The sequence below is a fragment of the Pongo abelii genome, chromosome 10 (assembly GCF_028885655.2).
Source record: "Pongo abelii isolate AG06213 chromosome 10, NHGRI_mPonAbe1-v2.0_pri, whole genome shotgun sequence".
NCBI classification, from domain to species: Eukaryota; Metazoa; Chordata; class Mammalia; order Primates; family Hominidae; genus Pongo; species Pongo abelii.
The window spans coordinates 43,613,552-43,631,823 of NC_071995.2; the positions used below are offsets into that span (position 1 = coordinate 43,613,552).

At 34.5% G+C, this 18,272-nt stretch overlaps 1 protein-coding gene and 1 long non-coding RNA gene across 7 annotated transcripts in view; one reads left to right on the top strand and one right to left on the bottom strand.

Moving 5' to 3' along the window:
- SCAF11 (SR-related CTD associated factor 11) overlaps positions 1 to 18,272 on the bottom strand; it is a 79,343-nt gene that overhangs the window by 24,087 nt on the left and 36,984 nt on the right. Inside the window, exons 2-6 of one of the 5 annotated variants that reach the window (XM_024256677.2) lie at positions 11,549 to 12,912; positions 10,545 to 10,574; positions 8,368 to 8,445; positions 5,204 to 5,304; positions 2,009 to 2,073 (exon numbers count right to left, since the gene is read on the bottom strand). In XM_024256677.2, coding sequence (XP_024112445.2) covers positions 2,009 to 2,073; positions 5,204 to 5,304; positions 8,368 to 8,445; positions 10,545 to 10,574; positions 11,549 to 11,587 — 313 coding nt within the window. In that variant the 5' untranslated portion in view covers positions 11,588 to 12,912. Of the gene's footprint in view, positions 1 to 2,008; positions 2,074 to 5,203; positions 5,305 to 7,319; positions 8,274 to 8,367; positions 8,446 to 10,544; positions 10,575 to 11,548; positions 12,913 to 18,272 lie in introns of those variants that run through there. The other 4 variants (XM_054527178.2, XM_054527179.1, XM_024256675.3 and 1 more) reach the window with 4 other exon arrangements.
- On the top strand, positions 20 to 16,620 carry LOC129049111 (uncharacterized). 2 transcript variants are annotated; one of them, XR_008511912.1, is made up of 4 exons: positions 20 to 173; positions 2,318 to 2,433; positions 2,625 to 2,812; positions 16,465 to 16,620. It is a non-coding gene; the product is annotated as an uncharacterized LOC129049111 (long non-coding RNA). The 2 variants fall into 2 exon arrangements; XR_010135756.1 differs by having other exon boundaries at positions 20 to 160.

The following is an 18,272-nucleotide window of genomic DNA, read 5'->3' on the forward strand; positions in this document are numbered from 1 at the left end:
ATGGTGTCTCTTTCTGCAGTTTCAGTTACCTGTGGTCAAATGCAGCCTAAAAATATTAAATGGAAAATTCCAGATACAAACAATTCTTAAGTTTTAAATTGTACACCATTCTGAATAACATGATGAAATCTTGTGTCACTCTACCTTCATCACAAGAAGAGTAAGTAAGAAGAGTAAGTACAGTAAGAAATTTTGAGAGAGCCCACACTCACCTAACTTTTATTACAGTATATTGTTATAATTGTTCTATATTACTATTCATTATCGTTAATCTTTCCACCACCTAATTTATAAATTAAACTTTATCATGGGTATGTACATATAGGAAAAAACATAATATACACAGAGTTTGGTACTATCTGTAGTTTCAGGCATCTACTTGGAACATATCCCCCATGGACAAGGGGTAACTACTATAGCCAGTTCCCTTCAGATCAGTCCAGGTTGGTCAGTGAAGACATTTGCTCATAATTACCTCGGCATCAGCACTCTTGTATTAGCCACTCAAAGTATAATGAGTATTTCTGCCTATCCTAAACCAAACAAATGACTTCAGGCATCTTAAGTAGATACAGTATTGAGTTACAGGCCTTAGACAATGTTAACCTTCTGGCAGAAATTGTTTTTTTCCTCATTATAATTTTAAAATAGCTATCCAATCTAATATTCCACATTCTAAACAGTAAAACAAAATCTCAAATCAGAATTAATCATAGATGCTTATAAATGAGCTTTACTATACTGAAGCATATGGAATTTAAGATTTTCCTGTATTTCACCTTCTAAAAATGAGCCCAGGCAAGAGATATACACTTTAAGAAAATTACAGTGGTCAGTGGTCTTAAAACTAAGACTAGAATAATTTAGTGGGCCAAATTATCTAGAGAAAATCTGTAACACCATTTAATCTTCCTCAGCAGTAAATTTTATATTGGTTCTTAGAATTGGCAAGCAAATGCTATTCATAAAAAAAGAATGCTAATCTACAGCAATGACACAGAAAAGCAAAGACTGTTTTCATATCTAAAGCTGACAAAAGAAAAATGCGTTTTTAACTACAAAAGTCCAGAGATCAAAACAACTTTTGTTTCAATTTCACTTTAATAGTAAAATTTCAAAGGTAGAACGTTTGTTAATCTGTAAATCTAACCTGAGGGATCATATTAATTCTAATCAAAAACAAAACCAACAAAAAACCAACAAAACTTGGTATTCATAATGCATAAAAAATGAAGTTATTCACTTTTGAAAACAATAAATTAATTCTTTCACAGCTCACTAATTCACTAGTTCTAGCTGTAAGTGGAAATTCACTGTGACTTAGTCTGGAAAATAAATGCCCACCTCCTTGCTTACAAACAGATCATAGTAAGATGTTCTTTGGGACAGAATAAACAGCCTGAACCCCCAAGGAGGAGTCACAAACAACTATGGATGTTGTCATTTTTATTCAGGCTCTGCTGCAAAGCCTTCCTGTGTATTAGAAAATCATGTACCAGACAAAAAGAGAAGACAAGAATATTTAACTGCTCATGTAGCTAAATACGTTAGAGGTGCTTTATTTCTAAAGTTTCAAATTAGCTAGAGGCCAAACTACAATTTCCTTCAGGAACTGTGAATTACTTTCTTGCTGTCACAGTCTTCCTTTGCTACTGCTTACAGTAACTGGCCCACAAGGTATTTAATCTCATCTCCCCTAAGGACTTCTGCACTAATGGGTGGAATAAGGCCACAGTATGAGCTGGTCAACACCACGAAATCGTGAAACACTCTTTTCTCCCAACACACGCACACACACACCCCTTCTAAGAGGAGCAAGAAGAAAAAAAGGGGCAGAAAACAGTATAAATTGCTCCATGAAAACAAAATTTATGTAGGATTTAACACAATGTACACAGCTCTGAGGACTATTTTCCAGCCTGAAGTGTTACTGATGAGAACTCTGACACAACCATTAAATTAAAAAACAACAAAAAAAGGTAGAATACAAAAGCAAAAAGTAACTTACTATGTATCAACTTCAAGTCACAAACTTTTGCACTTAATAGATCTTCTCTTACGATGGCTTTTCTTCTGTAAACATCAATAAAGACAGGAAAGAATTAAGAAAAAAACTGTCATTTTGCTCACTTATTTTCAACTCATTCTCCTTCTTCAAAATGAAATCTATCATGCACTGATTTTGGTAACTATGCTGAAATCTGGCAAATGGTTTAAGGATATTCTCACAGACTCCTATGAGATATTAGAATGTCAAGTTAGGTTTTAATATCTATTGAGTTGTATTATCTCAGTCTTTTTTTTTTTTTTGAGACAGGATTTTGCTGACACCCAGGCTGGACGGGTGTGGTGCAATCACGGCTCACTGCAGTCTTGACCTCCTGGGCGGACGCAATCCTCCCAGCTCAGCCTCCTGAGTAGCTGGGACTACAGGTATGCACCACCTTGACAGGTTAATTTTTCTATTTTTGCAGAGTTTCCCTTTGTTCCTGAGGCTGTTCTCTCCTGGGCTCAAGTGATCCTCCTGCCTTGGCCTCCCTAAGTGCTGGAATTACAGGTGTAAGCTACCATGCCTGGCTAATATATTTTTTCTTCTTCTTCTTCTTCTTATTTTTTTTTACTAGACACGAGGTCTCACTATGTTGCCCAGGTTGGTCTCAAACCCCGGATCTCAAGTGATTCTCCCACCTCAGCCTCCCAAAGTGCTGGGATTACAGGCATGAGCCACCACGTCTGGCCTCATCTCAGTCTTTAAACAATAATCTTACTGACTGATCATGACTGACTGGCTATTGAGCCATGCAGAGTAGAGGTAAGCAGATATTATCCTTTTTAAAAGGACCATTAGGAAATTCTAGCAAAGAAAGCATGATTAGTTCCACTCCTCACTCAGTTACCATTCTCTACAATGACTTAAAATGGAGGTTCACTACCAAGAAACAAAATGCCACTGCAATGCCTTCTTTGGAACTGGTAAAAAGTATCAGAAAGAGAGAGGTCCCAGGGTTTTATTGCTTTGGAAGGGAGAGGAAAATTGAATGGAGTTTGTCTGTGTGTTGGAAGACCAAGCATTCAGTAAACAGAAGACTGAATGACAGGACTACTAAAAACATCCAAAACTCCAAAAAAGAGTATAATGTAAATATCCAACAGCTGACAGAGATTTTCCACCTTGGGAAAAATAGTTAAGCTATGCCTTGGTGGGCAAAGGCAAATTATTAATTTTGCAGCTGTTATTTCCTTATGACAAATCTCAGAAAAAGCAGTTAAATATGGGGACGACTTTTGCTATGTTAGACTCAAATAAGAGCTGTGAGCCTTATAGGTCATTCTGTGATGACCACTACACCCTTGGCAAGAGCCAAGAGAATTGGGTAATTTTGAGGGAGCAAAAAAAAAAAAAAAAAAAAAAAACACACAAAAAAGGCACATCTATGATACTGTCACAGCCAGTGATATGAGTTGTATCAAGAATTAAAGTATTTCTACCAAAAGGTATTTCTTCACTATGCCTGGGAAAAGTGTACTACTATCTACTATGTAAATACAAATGCAAGAACCAAAGCTGATAAGTATTTTTCAGAAATAATTATAAAATTTGGTCTAATGCAGTTACTAACTTTGGGGCTCATGGGTAGGCTCTTGGAGTGGGTATTCCATGAATACCTTGAAATCATATACAAAGTTTTATGTCTGTAAACGTGTATTTTTCTAGCAGAAGGGATCTGAATCATTCTTCACATTCTTAAAGAATGCCACAACTCCCCAAAAGTTAACATCTAAGGAGCTACAGTGTTATAAATTAGTGATAGGTTGAATAAACCTCAGTGACTACTGCCAACTGTTTTAGGAACTAAATAAACTTACTCTTTTAAGAAATTAGTATTCTGATGAAAAGTACTAATGAATCATAGATTTAATTATGAATCTGACAACATATTGACTTAAAAATTCAATTCTTGGACAGCTCTAAATACATTTCAGATCAAAATGAGCTTAAGTTTCAAATGTATTAGAACAAGTTATTTAAGCATTACTTAATTTCCAGTGTACTACTCATATTCAATTTACTTCAAAAATGTGTTAAACACCTACTAAACTCAAGTATTAAACACCGCATTTCTAGGCATTTATGTTAAAATAGGCAATGGTTTTAATAGCAACTAAAAAAAAGAAACCTATATATTTAAAAAAATGTTTTAACATAAACAGTTATAGTAGATAGCAAGTGCCTGCTGCAACACAGGAAAGCAGTATGTGAAGGTTAATAAACAGTTTAAATTATAACTGATGAAGAATGTTGTGCTACCCCATTAGGTATTCCGTACTTTTTGTCCATAAATAACTCGATCAGTGCTATTCACAGTGTGGTATGAGCACCAATGCTTATCTATTAGGTGTTTAACATTGGTATGTGATTAAGTACAAAAATGAGGGTAAGCATTCAGAATTTTGGTTTGTTTTTGAGACAGAGTCTTGCTCTGTTGCTCAGGCTGGAATGCACTGGTGTGATCATAGCTCACTGCAGCCTCAGATTCCTGGGTTCAAGATATCTTCCTGCCTCAACTTCCTGAGTAGCTGGAACTGCAGCCATGTGTCACCATGCCCGGCTAATCTCTAAATTTTTAGTAGAGACAGGGTCTCATTATGTTGCCTAGGCTGGTCTTGAACTCCTGAGCTAAGTGATCCTCCCACCTCAGCCTCCCAAAGTGCTAGCCTTACAGGTGTGAGCCACCACACCTGGCCAGCATTCAGAAATTTTACATTGCTGAACATTTTATTTTACAAAAGGTTTGGTCTAAAACAGATTCAGAAATAAACTGAAAAGAACGAATTCTTTTAATTTTTTTATTTTGTGTTATTTTTTAGTAGAGACAGAGGAGGGGAGGACGGTCCTATGTTCCCCAGGCTGGTACCAAACTCCTGGTCTCATGTGATCCTCTCACCTTAGCCTCCCAAAGCACTGGGATTATAGGAGTAAGCCACCATGCCCAGCCAGAACCAATTCTTCACCAAAAACAGAGTAGAGCTCACATTAGATTCTCAGATTTCAGCTAGTCCCTCCTTAAATTATCAACTGTGTGCTTTTGAATAAGTGATTAAATACATTTAAACCCCACTTCATTTTTTTTTAATACCCTTTTTGTACTAGTTCACTTCTGTTCCACTCATTTGCATTCCACTTCTAAAGTTAATCACTAACCTTATACAGCTTTTAGAATTTTCATGACAGGAGACCTGTTTCTCAAATGAGTTTTCATTTTTCTTGTCTTTTGTTTCTCTCAGCTGTTTTTTTACTTGAACCTATGAGAAAAGCAAAATCAATTGAGAGCAACAATCCAGCATTACAAATAACTTTAAATTCTTCCTTGAAATGATTAAAATTACAGAAACAAAATTGTCCAATTAAAAAGTGTAGTCTAAATACATATGCTTATTCATTCAAGCATGCTAAACCATAAGCTTAGTAAGTGTGCTTAGCTCTGGGGAAACAAAACAGTGACAGCTAAGCATAAATAGATTAAGTGCTTATAACAGAGATATGAACACAGATTTGTATATACATATAGGACTCAGAAATTAACTGAGGATGTCACAGAAGACTTTAATGAGTAGATGATATACGAGTTGGTCTTAAAGGATAGTTAGGAATTGGTCTAAGAAAAAAATATTATAGGTGGAGGAAAGAACAGAGTTGTAAGGAACAGTGAGAAGCCAATGTAGACAGGGAAAAACAGAGTAGCTAGATGTGAAATTGGTGAAATGTGTTAGGACTCGACTGTAAAGGTTCTTGAATAACATCTACAGGCATCAGAGAGTAAGTGGACTTTTTAAAGCAAGTGAATGCGATGATCAAATTTGTTTTTAGGAAGATAACTTTGGTGTGATATGGAGAATCAACCAGTTAAGGAGAGACTATAAAAACCAGGAAATCAAAAAGAAAGCTCTTAAGATAGACTAGATCTATGCTGTCCAAGACAACAGTCACTAGCCACATATGGCTACTCAGTGCTTGGAATGTGGCTCATCTAAATTGGAATGTGCCACAAGTATAAAATAGACACAAGATTTCAAAGACTTAGTATAATTTTTTAAAAGAATGTAAAATCTCTCAATAATAATAATTTTAAAATATTACATGTTGGGCTAATACATTAGATATATTGGATTAAAAATAAATCATTCCATTTATTTCATTTTTTTATTATTTTAGGATGCCTACTTAACATTTTAGTTATTTAGTGGCTTATAGTATACTTCTATCAGACAGCACTAGTTAGATGAAAGAATGGGGTCTACAAAGAGGCAACAATGGAGGGATAAAGAAGAAACATATTTAAGACATTGAGCAGAAAAAAAACAGATGAGGGAGAGAAAACTGGAAAAGTCCCAGATATTTCTGATCTTGGTGACTGGGGCTGTGATTCCATTAACAACTGGGGCTGGGGAAAGGGGTAGGGAATGTGATTAATTTGGAGTTGTTAATGTTAGATTTTGTTGGTATTCCAGATAGAGATGCACAAGTGGTTGTAAATACAGGTCTGGCTCTCAGTAAAGAAGTCTAGGATAGTGACAGAATTTTAGAAGCATCCAAATATAGGCAGTACTTAAAGCTACTGAAGTATATAATAGCTGAGAAGACTTAGAAAGAAAGTATACTGAGAGAATTTAAATGAAGATCCTATGAGCCCTAATGATTAAGAAAAGGAACAGGAGGGTAGGGATATGACAAAGAAGATTGTGAAAGGACAGAGAAGTAAAACAATCATTCATACATACATACATATATACATACCCACAAGAGAAGGATGTTTTAGAAGCCGAAGGAAGTAGAGGGTAGTCAGCAGAAAACAAACTATGGAATGTGGAAGTCTGAGCCTGGACCTTGGTGAGGGTAGTGTTTGTAAAATAAGATAATAGAGGTAAATGTTCTATGGGAACTGAAAAGTGAGTAATAATTGAGAAGAGGTAGATGTAGAATTCAAGAAGTTCAATTGTAAAGGGAGAAAGATAATGAAGTGAAGATTTGAAAGAAGTAAAGGTCTAGGGAAGGCACTTAAGACAATGTGGAAGATATCTCATGTGCCAAGAAATACCTTTTAAGTTAAACAAAATTAAACTAGCACTGTACCAAACTTTTAAGTAAAATACAAACTCTATCAAATAAACAAAATTTTATTCTAAGCAAGAAAACATAATTTCACAGAAAAATATATTTGGAATCTACTTTACACTAATGAATCTTTTGCAATGTAATTATACACACAATCAGCATTTGGAAAAATGGAGAGTATGTCTTCAGGAAAAGCCACACTTACTATATTACACTTCCATAATGTTTTATCTTTTTTCTGAGATATAAACTAATTTGCATTGATGGCAAAGTTTTACAACAAGCAAACCGTTTATTTGAATTGCAGTCCTGTTTGTACCTTGCATCAAGATTCATCTGGTAAAAATATATCAAAACAAATTATAAGAACCTACACTGAGAAATACAAATAATTAAATAGTTGTACAATGCTTCCATCCCCTTTTCTACTTACATAGACAGTAACCAAGTGGACAAAAGCTAACAGTGCTACCTAAAAACGGTTTGTTTCTCCTATTAACGGCATCACTTATGTTTATATTGAGTACTCTCATTTTTAGCTATTTTTCATTCATGACTTGGTAGTGATACATCAAGAAATCTTTCTCATATACTTAACTACTACTCTTCTCCTTTTCTCTTTTCTTCTTACTCAACTCAGACATGTTTTTTTTGTTTTTTCAGGTAAGCAAAAAGTTAACATAAATACAAATCATAATCATGGCTCACAACAGTAAGTAACATTAATGAGGTAAGCAGAATTTAATTTTATTGGCTAATTTCAAAATTATGTTTTTCAGGAAAACACAGTTTTCAGTTATTTTGGACTTAAGGTTTTGTGGGAGTTGGTCTTTGAATCTAATACTTCATTTCAAACATTTTTTCAATGGAAAACATGTATTCAAAGTGCTATCCAATTAAATTGTTTGAAATATGGGAACAAGTCCTCACATTCAAGATATTCTAAAATGTTAAGTATTTTATAATTAAGCCTTAGTAGGAAACGTCCTTCAGATGATCAGAGATCTAATACATTTTGTGGTATATTACAAGGTGATCATTATGGATATGCCCTCTTTAGGGGGCAAATGAATAAAAGGTTCAGAATTTAAGTATATTACTTGAAAGGTATAAATTTATCATGCTAAGGAGGATTAAAATAACATATTAAACCTTAAGTTGAACAATTTTCAAATATACACAAACTGGAAATCAAAGTCAAACAGCTTCAATTAATTTTTACATAATTCATGTTGCAGAATAAAAAGACTTACCTTAACATAACCTTCCAATGCACTGAATTTAAACACAGCCTGAAAAGGTTTACGGTCAATAGGACATGAAGCCAGTGTCTGAAAAGTGATTAACAAATTGTATCTTTACAAATGTTTCTTTAGATCAAAATTATAAATACAATTGTAAATTTTCTATAATAAAATTATTTTCATCTCTATCTTCGAAAGTAAAAAATATTTTTATACCTTAAATTTGTTTCATTCATTCAAACATTTACTGAATACCTCCTGTATGCCAGATAATTGGAATACAATGATGAACAAGACAGAATCTGTTATTAAAATCCCATTAAGATATGCTGCCCAGTTGAGAACTACTAGCATAGTGAAAGATGAGTTGGGCTGACAACAGCAGTTCTGTGATGTAAAGCTGGCTGTTATGCTAAACTTGGGCCACTCCAAATGGCTCCAGAAGGTCCCTCACAAATTTTAATATTCTATGACTTAATATTTTCCCCCCAAATTAGTTACATTAAATAGGCAGTTGTGCCAGCAATAAAAACATTTGAAATATATGAAGAAAATGAAGTACTCCTCCACCCCTCCCCTCAGCCACCTAGATGGCCACTCCAGAGGCAGTGTCTTACATAACCTTTTGTGGATATCCATTGCATATGCATATATGCGTATCTTTTTAGTATATAAACTTAAGATTGATTCATATTAGTAATTCAGAGCTGCCTTATCCTTAACAGCATAATAGGAATAAGAGTTTTCTAGTTTACATTTCCTTTTATAGGAGTAAGGTTGAGCATATTTTCCTATTTTTAAGGACTATTCAAAGTTCCTTTTCTTTAAGCTGTCTATTCAAGTTCTTTGCTTACGTTTTTATAAAGTTGCTACTCTTTTTCAAATTGAGTTATAGGTGCTCTTTATTTATTTAGGAAATTAGTCCTTAAGTGATTCTATGATTATAAGTCATCATTATTATCTTGCTTTATTTCCTGTCCTTTTAAAATTCCTGTGCATCAACTATAAGAGTTTCTGTGATAAAACTACTAAATATTTGTGTAAGAATGGGTTTACATTATTTAAAGAATTTAAGATGAAGTGTATTTTCTATTAGGGTAGGAGGGAAAACTCTGCAAAGAGCTTACCAAAACGTGATATTTTAATACTTATGGTTACAAAAATAAAACGGAATTTTAACAATCTAATAGCAATAGTCTCAAAGATAGTAATGGAAACTAGATATATCATTCCTATGTAAAAAATGTGATCTTTGCCTTTCTGGGTTTTACCATGTATCAAGACATGCTTATACAAGTAAAAGTAGAGCAGATTGTGTACGGTCCTTGATCATTTAACACATTTTCACAACACTCACAAGTCACTTTGGGAGCAGCCAAAATATGGGCTAAGTTACTATTTTCTTTCTCTTTTAAGTGGGCTTCAATGGGAAAAAAGCTTTACCACATCTGAATTAGGAAATGTGACCTTACTATATTAAATTGGTTCAGACTGGAAGAAGCCAGTTTAGCCTACTTTTAAGTATTATGGATTTAGGAGGCTATTATTTTCCCTATAGAAAACCTGACCTTAAGAAGCTTTGCTTCAGCAACAAAGAAGTTCATATATTTTTTAATAATGCATTGTCTAGTTCGGAGAACTTAACATCTTAACTATTGTTGTTTATCCCAGTGGCATACCCTGTATGAAATTTCTTAGAGATTATATTAATGCTACATTTACGGTTTTCAAAAATATTTAAAAGTTGAAATCTGGCTGAGCATGGTGGTGCATGCCTGTAATGCCAACACTTTGAGAGGCCAAGGCAGGAGGATTCCTTGAGCCTAGGAGTTCGAGGCTGCAGTAAGCCATGATCACACCACAGTACTGCAGCCTAGGCAACAGAGTGAGATCCCATCTCTGAAACATAGATAAATAAAATTAAAAGTGAAATACTTCTAGTGCTTCCTATTTTTACAAGAGCTTCAAAATATATTTTTTATTCCTATTTTAAAGGGAAATTTAGAGAAACGTTAATAAAAGGTTATACAGTAATAAATGAAAATTTCTTTTTTTGTAAAAACTAGGATGTGTAGAAGCCGTGAATTTACTGTACTACTTTCGTATCTTTTAGGTAAACTTGAGCAAGCTACAGTCTGTCTGTGCCTCAGTAATCTTATTTGTGAAAATGAGAAAAAATAACTTACCTCTAAGGTTTTTATGGGAATAAATAATTCCTAGAAGAAAGTGTGGCATATACTAAATATTATGTAAGGTCTTGTAATCAACTAGTTTTAGTAACAAAAAAACTTGGTTAATTAACAAAAGACAACCACAATATGATACATATACACGTGAGAGACATGAGTTCTTAACAATTTTTATTGGAATTTGCAAAGTTTATGACGTAGATGGAAATCCAAGTACTTCATTATTTTAGCTATTTTGATCTCTGACACTAAGAGCCAAAGAAAGTCACGTGTTCAAGAAATTTGTATCAGATGCATCAAATCTTTCAAAGACTCTCAAATCATACAATCTCATTTTTTCTTTATTAAATTTCCTCTATTGACATCAGCTAAATTGCATTCTTTCCTTTACAATTTTTTCTTTCTTCATTTTTTAAATTTTTTGAGACAGGGTCTCGCTCTGTTACCCAGGCTGGAGTGCAGTGGCACTATCATGGGTCACTGCAGCCTTTGCCTCCCAGACTGAGATCAGATGATCCTCCCATGTCAGCCTCCTGAGTAGCTGGGACTACAGGTGCATGCTACCATACCCAGCTAATTTTTGTATTTTTCGTAGAGATGGGGTTTTACCATGTTGCCCAGGGTGGTCTTGGACTCCTGGGCTTAAGCGATCAACCTGCCTTGGAGGAGTTAATGGCGTGAGCTGCTGTGCCCAGCCTTCCTTTACAATTTTGAATTAAGACAGTTTTAATCTAAGCTGTTACTTTTTTTTTTAAGATAGGGTTTTCACTCTGTCATTCACACTGGAGTGCAGTCACCTGATCACAGCTTACTGCAGGCTTGAACTCCTGGGGCTCAAGCAATTCTTCCACTTTACTCTCCCAAGTAGCTGGGACTACATGCATGTATCACCGTGCCTAGCTTTCTTTTCTTTTTTTTTTTTAAACTTTTTTCATAGAGACAGGGTCTCACTATGTTGCTCAGGCTCATCTTGAACTCCTGTGCTCAAACGATCCTCCTACCTCAGCCTCCCAAAGTGTTGGGATTACAGGAGGAGCCATCACACCTGCTCTGAGCCATTCCACTTGATCTGTTTCAAAAAACAGAGTTCTGAGTAAGATTTTCCTCCTTTTTTTTCCTTAAGCATAATTGTCTTAGATTTGTCTAAAGTTTCATTTTAAGAAAAGGTTCCACTGGTATTACAAAAACACAAAGGAAAAACAAAACAAAAAAAGTAGTAGTAATAGGAAAACTACTACCATATATGATCACAATCTATATAAAATGTAATTTCCTAAAGATAATTTAGTTAACACCAAAAAATAAGTTAATTTTCTTTGACACAGACTCAGCCATCATAATTTTTTTTTAAACAGGGTCTCACCCTCTTGCCCAGGCTGTAGTGCAGCGGCATCACGGCTCACTGCAACCTCAACCTCCTAGGTTCAAGCGATGGCCTCACCTCAGTTTCCCAAGTAGTTGGGACTACAGGCATGCACCACCATGCCCAGCTAATTTTTTGTATTTTTTGTAGAGATCGGGTTTTGCCATGTTGCCCAGGCTGGTCTTGAACTCCTGAGCTCAAAGCGATTGGCCCACATCGGCCTCCCAAAGTGTTGGGATTACAAGCGTGAGCCACCACACCCGGCCCCGACTGGCCTAATTTTAAGGAGCTCCCAAGGATGCCTCACTCTTATATCCAGCAGATATCCATCCAGAAAGGTCTCAAAGATGTTTTTAGTTTTCAGAGTAAAATTTACAATTAAATTTCCAAGTTGTGAGGTTTTAAAAGTTCACATTTTAAACAAATGTAGAGAAATTTTAACTAATACTTACTCTATTTTTTATTTTAATTTTGAAGAAAATTATCTCAAATTTTGTTTCCTTAAATACAATAAAAATATCCTTCAATTATTTACCATTTTGATTCCTTATATACAACAAAATATCCTTCAATGATTCACTTGTTTGAATTACTGACTTTCATTTCAATAATTTTTAAAGTATCTAATTCAGTTTCATAACCAAGTAGTCTAATAACATCACTGGCTTTATGATACAGCTACAAAATTAATGGAATTTGCTCACTGCTTTACAGCGTAATGTGTATTAAACAGAGCATATGTTTTACTGTGAATGCTCTGTACTAAGGTTGTATCAGTTAAGGAGGCAATTTTGATAGAAAAAAATAATCTTCCTAATGATTTCAGTAAAACACACCCTACTATTCTGAAGCATTATAAATTCTCAGCTCAGACAAACCCACATTTAAATGTAAGAACAAGAAACCTTCCTTATTTGGGAATTCAGGATCCTCGATTTCTAATTTCTCGCTTCCTCCTGCTGCTCTATCCTCAATCACATAGGCTGCTTATAGATAGCTCCTCTTAGAGAGAGAGAAACAAGTGTTAAGACAAGTGCTTAAAAACTAAATCTCAACACCTATGCTTATAGGTAGGTTTGCCTGTTCGTGAGAATCTCGAACATCTATCTCTCTACTAAAAAAATAGAGCATGTTATACAAAATTCTAGTTCAAAATCAAATAAAGATGACTTAGGAATGCATACCATTAGTGGCTAATGCTTATTTTAAAGCTTTTTCCAGGACCTATCTTTTTCATTTATGGTTCTAAGGTGAGGAAGTACCTCACCTGTACTTCCAAATTAATTGTTCACCTGCAGTCAGCCCACATGTTCCCTATCACATTTAACCAGTTCTTTCAAGACAGCCTTTGTTAATACATATTAGTGAAACTGTGGTTCTTTATACCAGCATTCAGGAGTGTATCCCTAAAGGACAAATGGCTGTCAGTGATAAAATTAACCCCCAGTAAGAATGCATTTCATCAAACTACTTAAAATCCTTTCATGTTCTCCAAGATAACAGTTGGGAAGAATTACATGTAATCTTAATTTATTCTGACAATTAACAGGTAACACTTTATCTAGTGTAAAAACAAAAAACTCAGTAAACTACCCATATGGATCATTTTACATATTCTGACATTTAAAACTAGGCACAAAGAAATGCATGTTAATTTACCTTACTGGTAAACAGAGTACTTAAATTCTTTTAGATATATGCTTTAGGTAATGGGTGTTCACAATGCAAAAATCCTCTTTGCTCTACTAAAAAATTTCCCAAAGGATTAATTCACAGGGTGAAAATAGTGGTGGATCTGAAAAAATTAGCTACAAGTTCAAGTTCTTGTGGAGCTAGCAATCACTCCAACTCACACTAAGGATGAAGATGGAGAGAGCCCTGATCATCTATTGCATAGGTGTAATAACTTTAAAAAATTTATTTGACAATACTTTATAAATTATAAAGGACTAATGTTAGTGGTACTGCACAGGTACATTTACATTACTGTTCACAGAGAGCTACGTAACAGAGGGGTCTGGGTTAGTTCTGGTTAATTTTTTTAAAATTAGAATTTGAGGAAAAATTGATTGAGAATTCCAGATAATAAAGCTTTACTGAATTATATTACTTAAAAGTAGTCTAACAACCAGAATGGACAAATTTCCACCTACTGCATAAAGAAACACCTGTATATAAAACACATTTGCAGTCCAGACATAAGAACTCACATCTTGATTTTTTGGTATTTATTATTAATTCAAAAATATAACCCTCATCTATGCTGAACACTGTTGTTTGACTTCTTCAAGAACTGCATGTCACCTTAATAAGACACTTCATTTCTAGTTTATGAGAGAAACCATGCCTTTGCCAACTGCCCAATTTTGATTTCATTAACCTTTACTCTCTCATACTGAAGCTGTCGGCATTTTATACAAAATGGATGATTTTGTATAAAATGGAGGGAGAATAATCTGCTTATAATGGGAAACTAATCACATTTTTTAAAATAATACTTAAAAGATAAGGGAAATATTTTATATTATGTAAAAGGGAAAAGAATGCCAGCAGATATCAAGAACATCCTCATCACATATACTGCAGGTTCCATTAAATAGTGTTAAGAACTCTTTAATGCTTTAAACATGTGTCTTCAAACCATGACCTTATTTTTAAGGGCCAAATTTTTAATCACTTCTCGGCAACTGTGGGAAATAATGAATCCTACTTTCTCTCTTTTTTTTGAGATAGGGTCTTATTTTGTCACCCAGGCTGAAGTGCAGGGGCATAATCACAGAAAACTGTAGTCTCGACCTCCCACCAGGCTCAAGTGATCCTCCAATCTTTCCTCCCTCAGCTTCCCAAGTAGCTGGGACTACAGGCATACTCCACCATGCCTGGCTAATTTTTTTTTTTTCCCAGTAGAGATGAGGCCTCACCATGTTGCCCAGGCTGGTCTTGAACTCCTGGGCTCAAGTGATCCACCCTCCTTGGCCTCCCAAAGTGCTGGGATTAGAGGCGTGAGCCATCATGCCTGGCCAATAAATCCCATTTACTTAACCTGTGTGTGTTTGTATGTGTTGGAGATTATCTTGCCTGCAGGAAATCATAATCAATTGTCACTACTACAATGTGTGTCAAGACTTCTCTGTCCTTTACCTTCCTAAAGTATGCAAACTCAGATACATTTATTAAAAGCTATCAATAAATATATATTGTTTTTGCCCACAATATGGGTAAAACAAATAACTTCCTAACTGAATAGGTAAGCTTGAGCATACTGGCTCTATATACATTTCATCAGTTCAAATGTCTTTTGTTTAATTTCAGATTGTTGGATCTAACAGTGATAGTTTAAATTAACAAAAATTTCAGCCTTCCTTAATGTCAATTATTGTGTCATTGTTCAATATTCTATTTCTATATAATCATCATTATTTTATAAATCAACAGGCTTACCATCTATGAATTCCTTGAAACTAAAGATAATCATAGTGGACATGATTAATTTCAATTTGTTCTAGTGTCCCTGGCAGGCAATTAGGCTATGGGCCATAAAGGCTACCACAGGTTCACCCTGAAACATTCTGCCCTAAGTAAAGAGGATTCTGACATACCTAAAGACTTTTACTTAATCACTTTAAAGTTCTTACATAGTTTTTGTTTAAATAACCACAGAACCAAAATTTTAGAGCTTGAAAAGACTGAAACTAACTTTGATCTATGTGTCCAAAATAAATATACTAGACTACAACACACTTCAATTTTTCAAAACACCAGTTTCTTACAGACCAGTGTTTTTAAGAATGTGTTCAATACCTAAAATATTAAGGTGAAAGTAAATAAATGAGTCCTTTTTTGGTGCTTGATATCCCTTCTGAATCATATTTCAGTGAACCTTGGGTACAAATCTCAGAAAGCACAGAAATTTTGAAAGATACAGAAATCTAGAAAGATGCAAATTGTACTGTTCTCTTATGCAGATTTCCAACCACTGTAAATCTCACTTTGATTTCTACTCTACTACTAGAAATGAACATTCATTCCAGCACTTTGGGAGGCTGAGGCGAGTGGGCCACTTGAGGTCAGGAGTTTGAGGCCAGCTTGGCCAACATAAAACTCCATGTCTACCGAAAATACAAAAAAATGAGCCTGACATGGTGGCACGCACCTGTAATCCCAGCTACTCAGGAGCTGTGGCACAAGAATCACTTGGCCTGGGAGGCAGAAGTTGCAGTGAGCCGAGATGGTGCCACTGCACTCCAGCCTGGGTGACAGAGTGAGACTCTGTCTCAAAAAAAAAAAAAAAAGGAGTGAACATGCATAAAATTGTACATCACAGACCAATTTTTAAAAAAGATTTTAACTTCGGGCTATCCCTTGACGTACTTAAAAATCATAAGTTTAGAATCCTTGTCTTGTACAGCAAATAAATATTAACATAGTGAATTAAATGAAATTAAATGTTGGAATGTGTATGACAGCCTAGGCATAAGGCATGGCCTGTTAGAAGACTGAAGACACTTATTCCTGATCCTGAAATCCGAAGTAAACTGTAAACTTTGCTTTTAGATGGAAGGAGACTGAGGGAAATGAGAGGATGGAGCTTAATTTATAATGATGAAAAAAAGAAACATACTCCTGAATTTGAAATCTGATTCTATTTGTGAAAGCACTTACATGCTTCGAAACATCTATTTTTATCACAGCAATAAAAGATTCAAACTGAAAACTTAGTCTACGTGATTTTTTTAGCCAGCATTCACTTATAATTTATAATAAGCAATTGATTAATAGATTGCTCTCTTGTTACTGGTCAACTGAAAGGTTTATTTAACTGATGATTGCTATCCCCATCAGGGACAATGAAATAATTCAGAATGTTCTGTTTATTCTCCCCTTTAAAGGTTAATTACCTTTGTTTAAACACTATCACAACTCCTCCCTGCCTGCCCAGCATCACAGTTTATAATAGCAGCATAAAGATAAGTACTTTCTTTTGAAAAGCAATTTGAAAAATATTACACGCGGGAAAGGTGTTGGCTGCCATACCATGTATGTTTTCCAGTATTTTCAACTTAAAAATATTCAACAAGAGTTAAAAATATAGAAAAGTTTGCCACTATCTAGTAGAGTTGAGTATGTGCATCATCTACAACCCGTAATTCCACCTCTAGATACATACCCTAGAGAAACCTGGAACATGTACATCAGGGTAAAGGTTGTGTGAAAGATGCACTTGAAGTTGAAAGAAAGGATGGAGAACCATTATCTGCTTATTACATACACATTATAATTTTCTTAGAGAAAAACATATACTCAGATTAAGTTGTTGAAGTTCACAATTATGTGGTCACCAAATACAATCTTATAAAAAGCACTGTATTGAAACCTTCCACCCATCCAACAATATTATTTCTTTACCCAAAGCAAAATATCTAAAAAAATTTAACCACAAAGCAACCATGTGCACTAAATTCAACACAGATAAAAATCTTTATTCGGGTGGCAGAAAAAAATATGCATTATTTCATTAAACAGTGATCCTACAGAGAGAGATTTACCAACCATATCAATTCAGCAAAACTCAAAATACTTTTCCCCAAAATACATTTTCACCTATCCTTAGTGTCACTTCTTGTTAAAGACCAGTTTAGGTTTTACTAAATTAAAATAGTTTATATGTATACTATTATTAATTCAATTTGTATAACAAATCTTCTCTTCCCTCTTCTGAGAACTCAGCCAGAGTCACTACACAGTTATATTCTCCTTTCCACACTATTAATGAAAATTTAAGCAAAACATAGCGCTTTGAAAACCCCGATGATGTAATATGCAATTAATTCCAATGTATTTAAGAACATTAACAATTTGAATGCAGCTAATGTTAAAATATTTTTAAGATATTATCTTCTTTACTAATTTTTACAGACTGACAAATATTAACTTAGAAAATATAGCATGATTAATATGAACAATAATTTTTTACTTAGCATTTCATAACAATAAGGCTTATATTAAATTAATATTTACTTCAAAGTATTTGGCCCAAATTGAGTCAACATAATACATTAGAAGTCACAAATGTCTTGTTTCTTATTCGCTGTCTATGACGGTAATATCTCTAATTCAGACTCTGAAATTAGTCCACACTAAATTAAAAACAGGAATTAGAAAATCAGTTCTAAATTCACTTCTGCCTCTTAAACTATGAGATCTTGACCAAGTCATAGAACATAAAATCCAAGTTTCCTCATCTGTAAAATGGAAGGACACTATCGTATCTGCTCTGGTTATTCCACAAGGCTGATATAAAGAAGAAATCAAATAACCTATGTGAAAAGTCCCTGAAAAATACAAAACAAAAAGCAGACAGA